Below are 14,686 nucleotides of genomic sequence, written 5' to 3'. Positions count from 1 at the left end.
TGGCACAAGGGGGAAAGAAAGAAAAGAGAAAGAAAGAAAAAAAAAAGTGTGTGTGTGTGTGTATGTGTCTGTGTGTTTGTGTGTTTGTGTTTGGTCTCTTCTTGTCCATCTAACCCATTTTCATGCACAAATGGTAGCATCCTTTTCACTTAACAGCATTCTCAATCCCAGGGAAACATTAAGATGTCTATCTAGATTCTCTTGAAGCTCTTGGTGACATGAATTAAGCAATCTTTTTTTTTTTCTTCTGTAAGTAATTGGGCTTGAACTCTAGGCCTAGGCGTTGTCCCTGAGTGATTCAGCTCAAGGCAAGTGCTCTACCACTTGAACCACAGCACCACTTCCAGTTTTCTGGTGGTTAATTGGAGATAAAGAGTCTCACAGACTTTTCTGCCTGGGCTGGCTTTGAACCATGATACTCAGATCTCAGTCTCCTGAGTAGCTAGGATTATGCAATCTTAAAAACACTCCAGCTAGGGCTGGGAAGGTGGCTCACTGGTAGAGTGCTTGCCTTGCATGCATGAAGCCTTGGGTTCGATTCCTCAGCACCCCATAAGCAGAAAAAGGCAGAAGTGACATAAGCAAAAACAAAAAAGCCGGAAGTGGCACTATGGCTCAAGTGGTAGAGAAAAAGGCAGAAGTGGTGCTATGGCTGAAGTGATAGAGCACTAGCCTTGAGCTGAAGAGGTGAGGGATAGTGCCCAGGCCCAGAGTTCAGGCGCCATGACTGGCCAAAAACAAAAACAACAACACTCCAGCTACACATGCTTGTATCATTGTCCTCTGGTCTTCAGTATTTCTCATCTATTAAGATCTTGTATTATACTAGTTGCTTTAGTTTTAAAAACAGCCCCTTTCTTTAGTAAATGTATCGTATCCCCCTTAAGATTTTTCCTTACATGTATTACTTTAAGAAGTGGTTCTCAAACTATGGTTTAAACATTGTTAACATTTAGTTTGTCAGTGCCACTGAGGCAATTAAAAGTGAGATTCCTGGAGCCAAGATCCAGCTCATCTCTTTTTTCAAATCCTGTGTGTGTGTATGCATGATTTGTGGAGTGAGATTATCCGATCTTTTAGTGAGCAAAGACAGAAAAGAAGCATTGTATTCACTACCTGACTTAGGGAATTCTGCATAAAATTCTTTAAAAATATTTATGAGTAGGTTGTTCTTTTATTGTGATTTTTTTAGAGACTGACAGCATTTTAGAGATGCAAGAAAATTACTTGCTCTTTTTTTTTCAGTCCAGTAATCCCATTATGATTTAGATTTTATTAGTGTTCTTACATATTTACTTAATGGCTGTCTTGTCAGGAAATGGAACCTTCCTTTGAACCTTAGCTGGTTGAACCTTGATGCTTCATGTCAGGCCAGTTACATTAGAATTGTGCTTCTACTTCCTATTTTTTCTTTCAGCATTCACACAACAGCATCATACCTACTTGCTGTATTCTTTTCCCCAGATGTACATTGCTGGTGTTTGGAGTGTGGATCCTTTATATCCTCAAGTTCAATTACAGTTCTGAAGAATGTGACATGAAAAAAGTGCATTATGTGGACCCTGACCGCATAAAGGTTAGATGTGGTTTAAATTAAAATATTTCCAAGAACACACTTAAACTGTAATATGGACTCTAATGTATTACAAGCAAATGTTAATGAAAGTTTGAAAAGGTGGGGAAAATAACCTAATCTCAGCACTCCAAAACCAAAGCGAAGCTCCCCAACACAAAGCAACGAACTCACCCGCTGCCCTCAGGGTTGGTCTCGCGTTTGCTGCAACTATCGTGTGTGGTGATGTGGGTCCCACACAACACACATGAGGGCCCCTGCCATGAAGTTCTTTTGTCCTGATGCTGCCTGTGGACTTGTTCTTAAAACATGATGAGGAAATTCTCTTACTCTCCCTCATAATTTCCTGGGCTTTATTTTTACATTTAATGATGTTATGTGGGGGCCTTGGGTAGAGCTCAATGGTAAAACCCTTGCCTATTGTGCGGATGATACTTTGTTTAAGCTTCATTATAGCAAAGAAAGGTATGGGGAGGTCTTTCTATTTGTATTTGCTTTTGTAAATTAATTGAAAAATGCAGATTTCAACAATAATTTGAGTGATTTAAGTTGTCTAACAGTATTCAGCTCAGGATGAAAGAAGTGATTTTTCTTAGTGGTGCTGGGGTTTGAACTTAAGGCCTAGCATTTGCTAGGCAAGCATTCTACCACTTGAGGCAGATCCCCAGCCCTGAGGTAATATTTAAATGAGGTGGCAGATACTATCTATATATTATCACTTTTTTCCAAATCATCATCCTGAGAGGGAGACACACCAGCATCATCTCCATCTGTAGATGGCTGGGAAGGTTGAATGCTTGCCCAAATCCAGTTACTTGAGTTAACTAGTTTACTTAACCTAATTCAGTACTTGGTCTGTGCTTGAGCAGTATGCTACCAAATGCAGTAATGAGGTTAAAAGGGTAGATTAGTTAGTTCCCAGGGTCGTTGGGCAGTATCCTGGCCTAGTGAGCTGAAACCAGATGCAAAAGAGACATCATCTGGGGACATCTTGCTTCCCCTCCCTGGGCCCTCTGGTTTCAGTAGCTTTCTTTTCTCATGACCCTGGGAAGAGGATTTTCTCAAGGGACTTGATTAAGAATTAACAACCAATCAGAATGTGTGAAACCTAACCAATAAAGAATCAACTTCCAAAGCACCTAATTGTAAAACAGGGGCAACCAATTGAAGCACAAGCAGGGTATAAAAACCCCTAAAATCAGCCAACTAGAGAAAGACCAGCAGCAGTCCTTGAGATACTTCTCTTCTGAATAAAGTTCTCCTCACTCATCTTCTCTTGTCCATGGCAGTAACTGGCAGTGGTGCTGCAACACTGGCAGGCATCTGCCACTGAGTTGAATCACTCAGCAGCTGTTGCTTCTGAAAGGGTTGCAGCCCTCTTGGGCTGTATAGGCTCTGCACACCGTGAACAGCAGAAAAAAAATCCGTATCAATATCAGCTCATCAAACCTTTGTGGTTGTCCCAGGGATACAGGTTTGCGATCTTATGTATCTCACAGCTGAGACAACTGAAGAGCTGTAGGAAAATTACCCCAAGATGACTTCAGCCAGCCATTGACTTCAGAGGTTGATCTATTTCTGTGGGTGGGGAGTGTTCTCACGGAAGCTACGACTTATAGGCAATATGGTACAGAAAGGGAAGAAGCCGCTTCTTCTTTTGTTTAAACCTAAATGCAAATGTAATTGCCCCTTAGTAACAGTGAAACCATGTGTAAGTTACTGAGTTGTTTTGAGTCCCAATTTTCTCAGCTGGGATGTGTAGATAGTAACAGCTGTGTAGCTGGGTCTTCATAAAAATCAAATGAGATAATATACACAAGGGTGTCTTTCTCATTCTGGTTTTTATTCAGTTATTTCTATTTTAGTCTGTATATCCTTTGCAGTATACATATAGGTATAAATAAGTAAGTGAAGTCACTGTATGGTGATATATGCTATACTCCCAGGACTCAGGAGGAAATTCAGGAGCCAACGGCTCACGCCTGTAATCCTAGCTACTCAGGAGGCGGACACGTGAATATATAAAGCTAGTCCAGGCAGGAAAGTACATGAGACTTATTTCCAGGTAACTAGCAAAAACCAGAAGTGGGACTGTGGTTCAAGTGATAGAGCATTTTGAGAAAAAAAAAAAAAAAACCTCAGTTCAAGCTGAGTTCATAAGCTGAGCTCAAGTCCCAGTACTGGCACAAAAAAAAAAAGAAAAGGAGGGAAAATAGGGGGAAGAGGAAGGGTAGAAGGAGGAGAAAACATTAAGAAAAAAAAGTCAATGATGAACTTAGTTAATAAGTATACATCATGGTCTCTGCAGAACCGTGAGGCCTCGAGGGTCTTGATGAGGCCAGACTTCCTTACCTGCTGTGTCTGATGTCCACTGCCTCATTTCCTTTTTATCAACATTCATACATCTGCTCTGGTGAAGCCAGGTGCATACCATGTCCTCTGCTTCTTCCAATCTGTTTGGCCCTGTAGACATTCCCTTAATCCCTTTTAATTCCAAGTCCTTCACAGCTCTCTTGGATCAAGTTTTTAGACATCCTGTCTCTGTTTTCATCTCCTGGGAAAAGCCTAAAATAATGACATTTGATCTGACTTAGTAAGATGCTGTGGACTCTTTGTTCCTTTTTTTCCATTTCTCTACTTCCGCCATTCATCTTATTCTCCTGCCCTTTGAATTCAGCAGAGGAGAGATGACCTCTTGTACACACATGTCACCAGCACAGGATGGAGAAGATCCTTACTTAAAACCAGTTTGGCAGTTGTGGAGACCTGGCTGCCTGCAATCATTCTTTTCCTCTAAGCTACATTAATAAACCAGGGATGCTCCACTTGTCCCTGAAGTGGCCAGACAATGCTCTGATTATTATGGCCATTATTTAAAGGTATTCCAGGAATCCTAGTAACTTACCAGAGAGACTGGAGAAGGGACTCAGGACCACAGCACTGACAAAACACTGAAGGAATGGGAATATTTATATGGCTTGAAAGAGAGACCTGGTTTGGGACACATGGTAGCTAACATCAGCAAACTAGAGGCCCAGCATGTGAAAGGAGGGGACCTGCCCAGGTGACTTTAATGACAGACTTATGTATTGGGATAGCAGCCAAACTCCAGGGAGAGGGTCCTAATGGCCTGGACTTTGTACTTTTTCTGCCACTGTCCAGACTTCCTCTGACATTAACTGTTTATGTGAGCATCTCCTCATTCCACTGTAAGTTATTTGAGGGCAGGCACTAAATTTATAAGAATACTTAGTTCCCCTGAGTTCCAAAACAAGGACTAGTTGAGTCATGCTCTGGTCTAGTGTCCTGTTTCAATTCTCCTGCCTACTAGCTGCATGAGACATGCTCCAAGATGGCCATGGTTAAACCTGATAGGCCACTTTCCTTAACACTCTTCAGTTTCTCTCCATTACTTTTGTGAGCCTATCTAGATCCTTAGTCTGACCTGTTAAGAGTCTTCATGCCTCAGTTCCTACCAGTCTCTCCAGCCTCCTTTTGCCTGAATCCATACACTGAAATCCTCACAGGACCTCAGCTGAGCTCTGACTGTCAATATTCTATCTCTCATCCTTTTTCTTTTAATATCTTTTTTTAACTGTTGTTTTACAGATGATACACAGCAAGGTAAACTTCACATATATTGGATGATACGTACATTTCATTCCTTTTGCCTAGTATCAGCTGTTCCCGTCTTCTCTCTCATTCTCTCCCTCCTATCACCACTCTTGACTTGCTTAGTTCACGTTCATCAATGTCCAGTGCAGCTGATGGATTTTTTCACCAGCTTTCCACTGATTCTGAACCCTCTTCCTACCTTCCCTCAGTTGTGCATGTGTATATACCATTTATGAGATGAAGAATACAGGGTCATCTTTAAAAAAAGGGTAAGACCAATTAAGGAGAAGTCCTTTGTTTCCTTGTCTTTGGGGTTCTTTTCAGTTTGTGTATTATTTAATATACATATGGGGAGTGGTTGGTTATTAAATTTTCCTCTTTTTGTCTCACTGTGTATGGGTAACTTAAATCCTGTTTACTTTGTCATATCTCATTGCATTTGAATTCTAACTTCCCCATATCAGGGAAAACATGTGCCTTTTGTCTCTCTGATCTTAGCTTACCTCACGCAATATGATTTGTTCCAGTTCCATCCATTTCCTTGTGAATGGCATTATTTTATCCTTTCTAATGACTGTGTAAAATTCCATTGTATGTAGGCATCACATTTTTTGGATCCATTCATCTGTAGTGGGGCATCTGGGTTGTTTCCATATCTTGGTTATTGTGAACAGTGCAGCAATGAACATGGAAGTTCAGGTGTCCTTGTCGAATCCCTGTTGTTCAGGGTAGATGCATAGGAGTGGTATGGCTGGGTTATAGGGTATGTCTGTGTTTAGTTTTTTGAGGAACCTGTAGACTGCTTTCCAAGTGGTTGTATTAGTTTACATTCCTACCAGCAGTGCAGTAGGGATCCTCTTTCTCCGCATCCCTGCCAGTATTTCTTGTTGTCTGAATTTAGAATATTGGCCATTCTGACTGGGGTAAGGTGGTATCTCAGGGTTGTTTTTATTTGCATTTCCTTTACAGCCAGGGATGATGAAGATTTCCTGGTGTGTTTCTTTGCCATTTTTACCTCCTCTTCTGGGAAGTCTCTTTTTAGCTCCCTTACCCATTTAGTAATTGGTTTATTAGATTTTGGAGGGATTAGTTTCTTGAGTTCCCTGTATATAATGGATGTTAGGCCTTTGTCTGATGTATTGCTGGTAAATATCTTTTCCCAATCGGTTGGTTATCTTTCTAGTTGAGTAGCTATGTCCTTAGCTGAAACTTTTTATTTTAATGTAGTTCCATTTATCAAGTCTCTCTCCAATCTGTTGTGCCCCTGGACTCTGTTCAGGTAGTTCCTTCCTGTGCCTATAAGTTCTAGTGTCTCTCCTACTCTGTCCTGAAGTAGTTTCAGGGTTTCAGGTCTGATGTTGAGGTCTTTAATCCATTTTGAGTTGATGTTGGTGCATGGTGACAGACTGGGATTCACTTGTAGTTTTCTCATGTGGCTGCCCAGTTTTCCCAGCACCAGTAGTTGAAGAGGCTATGTTTTTTCCATTGTATGTTTTTGGCTCCTTTGTCAAATATCAGCTGGCTGTAAGTATGTGGTTTTATTTCTGGGTCTTTTCATCTGTTCCATTGGTCTACAAGTCTGTTTTTGTGCTAGTAGCAAGGTGTTTTGTTATTATAGCTCTGTAGTAGAGCTTGAAATCTGGTATTGTGATACTTCCTGCATTGCTTTTCTTGCCTAGAATTGCTTTGGCTATTCTAGGTCTTTTGTTATTCCATATGAATTTTTGGATTGTTTTCTCTTTCAGTAAAGAATGTCATTGGGATTTTGATAGGTATTGCGTTGAATTTGTATATCATTTTTGGCAGTATGGTCACTTTCTCTTTTAATATCTTTGTTGATATATAATTTATACATTGTAAAATTTACTACTTAAGAGTATGGTGGGCAGCAGCATATGGTGCCGTTTTAGTGTATCTATAGAGCTGTGCAGCCATCACCCCAACCCAAGTTTAAAACATTTTCATCATCCCAAGAAAGAAACTCCATACTCATGAGTAGTCATCACTTCCTACCCCACACTCCCTCCAATCCTGGACAGTAACCCATCTGTCTCTGGATTTGACTGTTTACAGCATTTCGTATAAATGGAATTGTTCATTGTGTGGTCTTTTGCCATTGGCTTCTTTCACTTAGTGTAATGTTTTCAGGATTCACACATGTTGTAGCATTTATTAATAGTTCACAACTTTTTTTTTTTGCCAGTCCTGGGGCTCGAAACAGGGCCTGAGCACTGTCCCTGAGCTTCGTTGGCTCAAGACTAGCACTCTACCACTTGAGCCACAGCTCCATTTTCAGCTTTTTCTGCTTATGTGGTACTGAGGAATCGAACCCAGGGCTTCATGCATGCTAGGCAAGCACTCTATCACTAAGTCACCTTCCCAGCCATAGTTCACAACATTTTTATTTCTGGATAATATTCCCTTGTAGGGCTATGCTACAGTTATGTTGTCCATTTATCTGTTGGTGGATATTAGAGAAACTTGGGGCCATTATGAATCACAGTGCTCTGACATGTATGTGTTAAGTGTTTGAATGCCTGTCTTCAGTCTTTTAGGTATGTGTGCTAGAATATAATTCTAGGTCATATGATGAGTCTTTAACTTTTTGAAAAATTGCTAAAGTTATTTCAAAGTGGCTACATCATTCTGTATCTCTATGAGCAATGTATTAGGATTCCAACTTTATCCATGTCCTTGCCAACTTATTATTTTATTATAGACATCGTAGTAATGGAAGTAGCATTTCATTGTGGTTTTGGCTTGGGTTTCCCTGATAGCAGTGATGCTGAATTTATGTACCTTTTCTGAAGAGATGTTTATTCAAATCTTTTTGCCCATTTTATTTTACTTAAGTATCTTTTTGAGTTTACTTAGAGTTCATTATGTATTCTGGACACCAGTCCTCTGTATCAGATATATGATTTGGAAATATTTTCATCCAATCTGTGGATTAGCTCTTTTTTCCTCATTTTATGACATAATTTCCAGCATAAAGGTCTTTTTTAATATTTTTAATTTTTCACTTGAATTTTTGATGTTATATCTAAGAATTCATTGTCTGGCCTTCTAGCCTTCTATTTTCTTTAAGAGATTGTTTAGTTTTAGGGAGGAGTTGGGTTTTATATCTGATATTGGGGCTTGAATTCAGGGTCTTGCTATTTAGCTCTCTCACTCGAAGCTGGCATTCTGCCACTTGAGCCACAGCTTTACTTCCAAATTTTTGGTAATTAATTAGAGATAAGAGACATAAACCTTTCTTTCTAGGCTGGATTTGAACTGAGATCCGCAGATCTCAGCCTTCTGAATAGTTAGGATTATTGGAGTGAGCTCCCAGCTCCCAGCTTTAAGAGTTTTATAGTTGTAGCTCTTAACTTCATGTTTTTGATTCAGTCAATTTTTGCATGTGATGTGAGTCAGGGCCCAACCTGTTTTCCTTTGCATATAGTGAGTTCTCTAGCTACATGTAGCCCATTTGTGCTTGTTACATTCTTTTCTGCCTAAGCCCTTACTTGTGCTTTGACTCTGTTACCCTCTTTTAAGCAAGATCTTAGTCAGAGGTTCCTTCTAAGTAGCCCTTCTATGTTCTCCAAACCTCTTCAAATTTTAATCCTAACATTTGCTATACATAGTATTTTAACTGTCTTTGCTGTTTGTCTTTTAGACAAGATCTTGGGAGATAGGTTTGTGTGCTAACATTTTATGTTGCTCATTAAAAACCAAAGAGGTGGGGAGATATTAGCTCAGCTACAATGTGCTCTCTCATTTCATTGAACCTTAGATTGTATAGAAAATTCACAGCCAGTTATTTGAGTACATTGCATAATTTACATTAGGTTTACCTAATACATTAAAGATGTAATATACATTAGGTTTTTAAGAAATTAGGTCTTTGAATGGTAGATCATAAGTCCTTTCATAGAGACTAAAGAGGTCAGTTTTGAGACCTAGGTTCACAGTTGAACCATTAACAGCTCTTCACAGGTACCAGTGCCCTGCCTTGATTGGCTTCAGTTAGGATTCCTGACTAATCACTGAACAGGAGGGTAGGAAGGGGAGGCAGAGTACCTGAAAGGCAAGGTCAGCATCCCAGCCGCACAGCCTGCATTAAGAAGGAGTATAACCATTCCTAGGTATCTACCCTGAGCATCATGAACCAGGATATAATAAGGCCTTGAAAACCACACTTAAGTGTTCATGAAGTCTCCAGTTACATATATCTACTATGGGAACCAAGATCAACTTTCATGTCCCCAGTGTGATTCTTTGTCCTCAGTGGCTGAGAGAGGGGGTTCTGTGTGAGTCCTCTAGCTCCAGGCTGTCTGTAGAGATCTGATTCTTACCACATGAACATGTGGATGAATTTGAATTTTCTGGATGGGTATTGACAGAAGACAGTCTTGGATCTAGGAGGGTGGGCACTGTTAGTTTCATTGGGTACATTCAACATCTTGTAGCATGATTGGCACCCAGCCTGCCCTATCAGACCCTTGTGATGTCCCATTGTACTAGGCCTAGCCTACATTAATGGGAGGGGGGGGGGTGTACTTTCTATTTTATAATGTCCTTTAATATGCCAATTGTTAACCAAACCAGAGCAGTCTCTGAAGGGACACACATTGAAAGTGTGCTTCAGATGTGAAATGGCACTAAAAGGTATTTGAAGAGTTACGGGCACATTTGTGTTAATTTAGGCGTGGTGGTAGCAATTTTACTTGGCTGGCTTTTCCTCTCAGAGAGCTAAAGACCACAGATCACCCTGGGGACAGCTTTCTACGCAATGATGTTAATTATGGCTCAGTTTCCTCAGTTTTCTTTCCAGCTCCACAGACCTCCACTTACCATGTTTGCAGTGAGCAGATTCATCCAGTTGGGCTATTCAGTGAGCTGAGGCACCAGCACCCCACACCCAGCCTTCCCTGTTCTTGGTGCCACATCCCCCTTTACACACACCACCCTAGAATATGTCAGAAAACCTAAGTGTCCACCCAGGATTCAGCACTTGGACCAAGATGATGCTACTAGTTAATAGATGTAGAATGTCCAATGTTTTCTTCACAGCTGATGGTGACAAAATCTATCATCTGTTGGATTTACTTCTTTGAAGCATGTGCTTCTGTTAACTGTTCGTGTATTACAATTTAGTTTTGGGACATCTCTGTCACTAAGCCTCTTCATAGTCAATCCTTTACTCAGCCCCCCACCCCTGACAGTCATGGAGACTTTCTATAGTATTCTTCCATTGACTTGGTTATTTAAATTTTCTGCTTTGTTAAGGTTTTATACACAGGTAACTTAAGTGACAGTTAACTGTGTCAAAAATTTTACATTTACATATGCCTGGCAATAGGCAAAGTGCTTTGAGCATCACTAAGATCTGAACTTGTAGAGGTGGAATAAAATACAAATTCTAGCTAGTGGTTCATGCCTAGCTACCCTAGCTACTCAGGAAGCTGAGATCTGAAGGTTATGGTTCGAAGCCAGCTTAGACAAGAAAATCCATGAGACTCTTACCTTTAATTAAGCATCAAAAACAAGCCCTAGGCACAGCTGTAGATCAAGAGATAGAGCACTATCCTTGAGCAAAGAAGTTCAAGAACAGCATCTAGGCCCTGAGTTTAAGCCCCAGGATTGGCACAAAACAACAACGAACAAAATCCCACAAATTCTGTTAGGTTATCAATACCCCCAAATGCACAAATCATACAGCCATAGTAGAACTGGGCCTTTGATTCCATACCCAAAGTTCTTCCACCTAAATATTTTGCCTTGTCCTGAAATTAAGATAATAATAATTACAATAGGACATTATCTCCTATTATGCCATGTATCTATATTTCTGAGAAGTAAGTATGATTCTTAAAATGATGGAGTAAAAATGGAAATGGAGATTTTACTGAGGAAAATTATTTGATTTGAAGACCTTTGACTTCGTGGTTTCCCTGGCAAATCACCATATCATGAACAATTGGAACTACCAGATATCTGATTATTCTTAATTGTGAACAGCCTGCAAGCTCAGCCTGGAAGAGTTTTTAAAACTGAAGCAGCCTGGTACTGGGGCCTGCTGTCTGTAATCCTAGCTACACAGGAGGCTGAGATCTAAGAACTGCAATTCAAAGACAGCCTAGGCAGGAAAGTCCGTGACACTCTTTTCTCCAGTTTACCACCAGAAAAAAAAAAAAAAAGCTGTAAGTGAAGGTGTGGCTCAGTGGTAGAACTCCAGCCCTAAGCAAAAAAGTTAAGAAACAGTCATCAGACCTGCATTGAAGCCTCCATACTGACACCAAAAACAAAAACAATTTCCATCCCTGAATTTGAGACAATTGTCCTGTATCTTGCAAGGGCATTGATATCCCCTGTGTCCCTGGGGCCTCTACTGGATGGTCCCACCCAGGCCCCAGACTGACACTACAGCCAAAGCAATGGGTGTCTCCTGTTTCCTCTCACTACTCCAGCTCTTTGAGGTGAGACATTATCTTCTAAGCTTTGAACCTCAGGGGAGCAGTGAGGAGAGGGAAGACACTGAGATGACAGTTGGAAATTATCCCATTGAAATTACCCACCATGTCTGTAAACAAGTTGAAACGAAATGGGGGCAGGAGGAGGACCTGATGGGCTTGGTTTCCAGGGGCATTTAGAATGCCCGGATTTATGTCCTGTCCCAGCTGGGAATCCGGCACGGAAGGGGTTACAGTCAAAATGATTTGTAAGCCTTGTGCCCTGCTCACAGTCTAGAAAATTAAATTTGAAGCCTGAAAGTGAGCTCTTTTCCAGAATGAGAATGGAATGAAATTTCACTCCTTTCCAAATGCAACTTTTCAAAGGAGAAGATTTGGCAGCAGGGGAGGGCTCAGCATCCTGAGTCAAGGGGGAAGCTTCTGTCCATCTCTTTTTTATACGTCTTAGCTCTCTTCTTTTTTATTCAGAGAGATTCTATAAAACCGGGTGCTTGAGGTATCATCCAAGAGTGAATTTCAGCCCTGAGTCTGGAGATGAATGTGCATTTGGACATGTGGTCCTTCTGTTTGCTCACCTGTCCCAATTTGGTGTCATGTGCTAGGAAGGGGTCAGGGAGATGAGGGTCATGAAGGTTTATGGCTTGACTTTGTGACCAATTCCTCAGAAGATGGCTATCCATATGCAAATGGTTGCTTAATGGTTTGTGTGCTGTTTTCTGTGGATAGCAACTGCTGTTTCTGAAGGGGATGTGTTACTTACCACCTCAGACCTCTTTGACCTTAAGTTCACAGAGCAAAGGTGCTAATGGCCATCTCTCAAGGTCCACAGGGGTGAATGGTGACAGTGGATATGGAACCAGATTTTTATACCCCAGGAGTCCCACATTAGGTCTTGCCACTTACCCCCCATATGCAAATTAAGAGGCATGGTGAGGGGAGAGAAAAGGGATTTATTATATGGCAACCATAGGAAAACAGCCCTTTTGTACATCTCCAGGGGTGTGTATGTGCTCTGGCCTCAGAGAAAGAATTGATGGCAGGGTTGGAAAAGATACACATAATTAAAACCATCCTGAGTCTCTGGTATGGCCTGGTTGACCATAGCTCAGTCTGTGTCTCTGGAGGCCTAGCTAATAGTCTGTAGCTTTTGCCTGTTTTTTTTTTTTTTTTGTTGTTGTTGTTGTTTTTCAGTTGCTCAGAGAAAGGTATTGCCTATCTGAAGGGGCAGCTTACCTTTTGTGATAAGATCCTTATCAGTGATTGCAAAATGAAGGAGATGGCTGAGTGTCCAGCTTTTATCCCACTTTTAGTTAACTTATAGCAAAAGCATCTTTAAATTGCCTCTCACACCTATTCACATCCCTTTAACATTAGCTCTGAAGCTCAGAGAATATCAGTTTCCTTTTTCAGAAATGGAGTCAGAGCCTCATGTGCCTCATGAGTCAAGCATCATGTGACTTTTTTTGAAGCTCTAATATTTCAAAGCCTTTCTGTCATAATGGGGTAAGTAGATTCCTTTAAAAATGTATTTTACAAAAATCAGATAGTAAGAGTAAAAAGGCTCTGAGAAAAAGAAATAGGGTAATAAACATTTAAAACTCAAAACAATAAGAATCCTTAAGGTACTGACAGAATTCAGAAGACATGATGATATCCTAGGAATAAATACCAGCCATGACACCACATACGCCCTCAGGCATGTATATATGAGCCCCAGGCTTGCAGGGGAGGCCTGCATGCTCAGGGCAGAGCCCAGGCTGCTGAAGGTAGAGACAAAGGCCTGAAACACAAAGACTAGGGAGAATAACTTGACAGTTCCAAGGCACCATTTTGCCACACTGAGCTAAGATTAACCTATGACTGACAGCACATGTAGCCTGCCACTACTGGTTTGTTGTGTCCAGCCCAAGGTCAGCTGCAGTTCCTTGTTGCTACAAACCTGGAAAATGCTGGGAAAATGCATCTGAAACCAGCACATTTCTGTGTTAATGAGACATTGTTCCCCGATAACATTTAAAATAATCTGCCTTCTAAACCTCTGTGGTATTCATGACCCTAACTCATAAACAAGCCTGTTTCTTACCCTGCTTAGGTGAGAATGTGAAATAGGAAGCCTGTGTTTTGTTTTTTGTGTTGTGTTTTGTGTGTGTGTGAGAGAGAGGTTTTCAAAATAAAGCCATATAACATAAAATGCACTGTCTTAATCATTTTAAGTATGCAGTTGGTCAATGTTTAGTACACCCAGTGTTGTGACATAGCCTCCAGGGCTTCTTCATCTTGCAAAACTGAAACCTGTATCTTTGATCTTTGAGCAAGACACCCCCAACCCTATCAGTCAGTCCTTGGTAACACTGATCTACTTGTTGCTTTTATAAACTTGACTTTAGATTCCTGGTACAAGTGAAGTCATATGGTATTTGTCTTTTTGCAGCTGGTTTTATTTCCCTTGGCACAATGTCCTCAAACATGTTGTAGCATGGATTTTATGAAACAAAATTGTGTGTGTGTGTGTGTGTGTGTGTGTGTGTGTGTGTGTGTGTGTGTGAATGCTAGAGCTTGAACTTGAACTCAGGGCCTGGGAACTGTTCCTTCGCTTTTTCACTCAAGGCTGGCACTCTACCACTTGAGCTGTAGCTTTACTTCCAGCTTTTGTTTTCTTTTTGGTGCTTGATTAGAGATAAGAGTTTCATGAGCTTTCCTGCCTGGACTGACTTTGAACTGTGATCCTCAGATCTCAGCCTAGGAGTACAGGCATGAGGCACTGGTGCTCAATTGAAAAATGAAGTAGTATTAAGACTACCACGTCAATTTTTTTCTCCAAACCTGTTTGTACAATGTTAGGCTAGGAGTAGGAGGTGAGAGGCCTTCTTGCTTTATCTGTGCTATAAATAAACACCTGGCAGAGTTTCTCCCATCACACAATGCTCCCCTGGTGGTTTCTTCCTGTCCCTGAGCATAAATTAGCTCTGAAAAGCAAATGTTAAGAGGTAATGGTCAACAAAGGAGCTACATCAGACACCAGAGGACAAAAGTCATCTAT

The 14,686-nt window shown here is 40.9% G+C and overlaps 1 protein-coding gene across 3 annotated transcripts in view; it reads left to right on the top strand.

Annotated features, from left to right (window-relative positions):
• St3gal5 (ST3 beta-galactoside alpha-2,3-sialyltransferase 5) overlaps window positions 1–14,686 on the top strand; it is a 57,029-nt gene that overhangs the window by 36,194 nt on the left and 6,149 nt on the right. For all 3 annotated transcript variants that reach the window (XM_042690474.1, XM_042690472.1, XM_042690473.1), the window contains exon 3: window positions 1,465–1,576. In XM_042690474.1, the coding sequence (XP_042546408.1) occupies window positions 1,465–1,576 (112 nt within the window). The remainder of the gene's footprint in view (window positions 1–1,464; window positions 1,577–14,686) is intronic.

The sequence above is a fragment of the Dipodomys spectabilis genome, unplaced genomic scaffold (genome assembly GCF_019054845.1).
Source record: "Dipodomys spectabilis isolate Male_0828 unplaced genomic scaffold, ASM1905484v1 ptg000137l, whole genome shotgun sequence".
NCBI lineage: Eukaryota > Metazoa > Chordata > Mammalia > Rodentia > Heteromyidae > Dipodomys > Dipodomys spectabilis.
The sequence above is the reverse complement of the archived record's forward strand: the minus strand, read 5'-3'. Positions and strand labels throughout refer to the sequence as shown.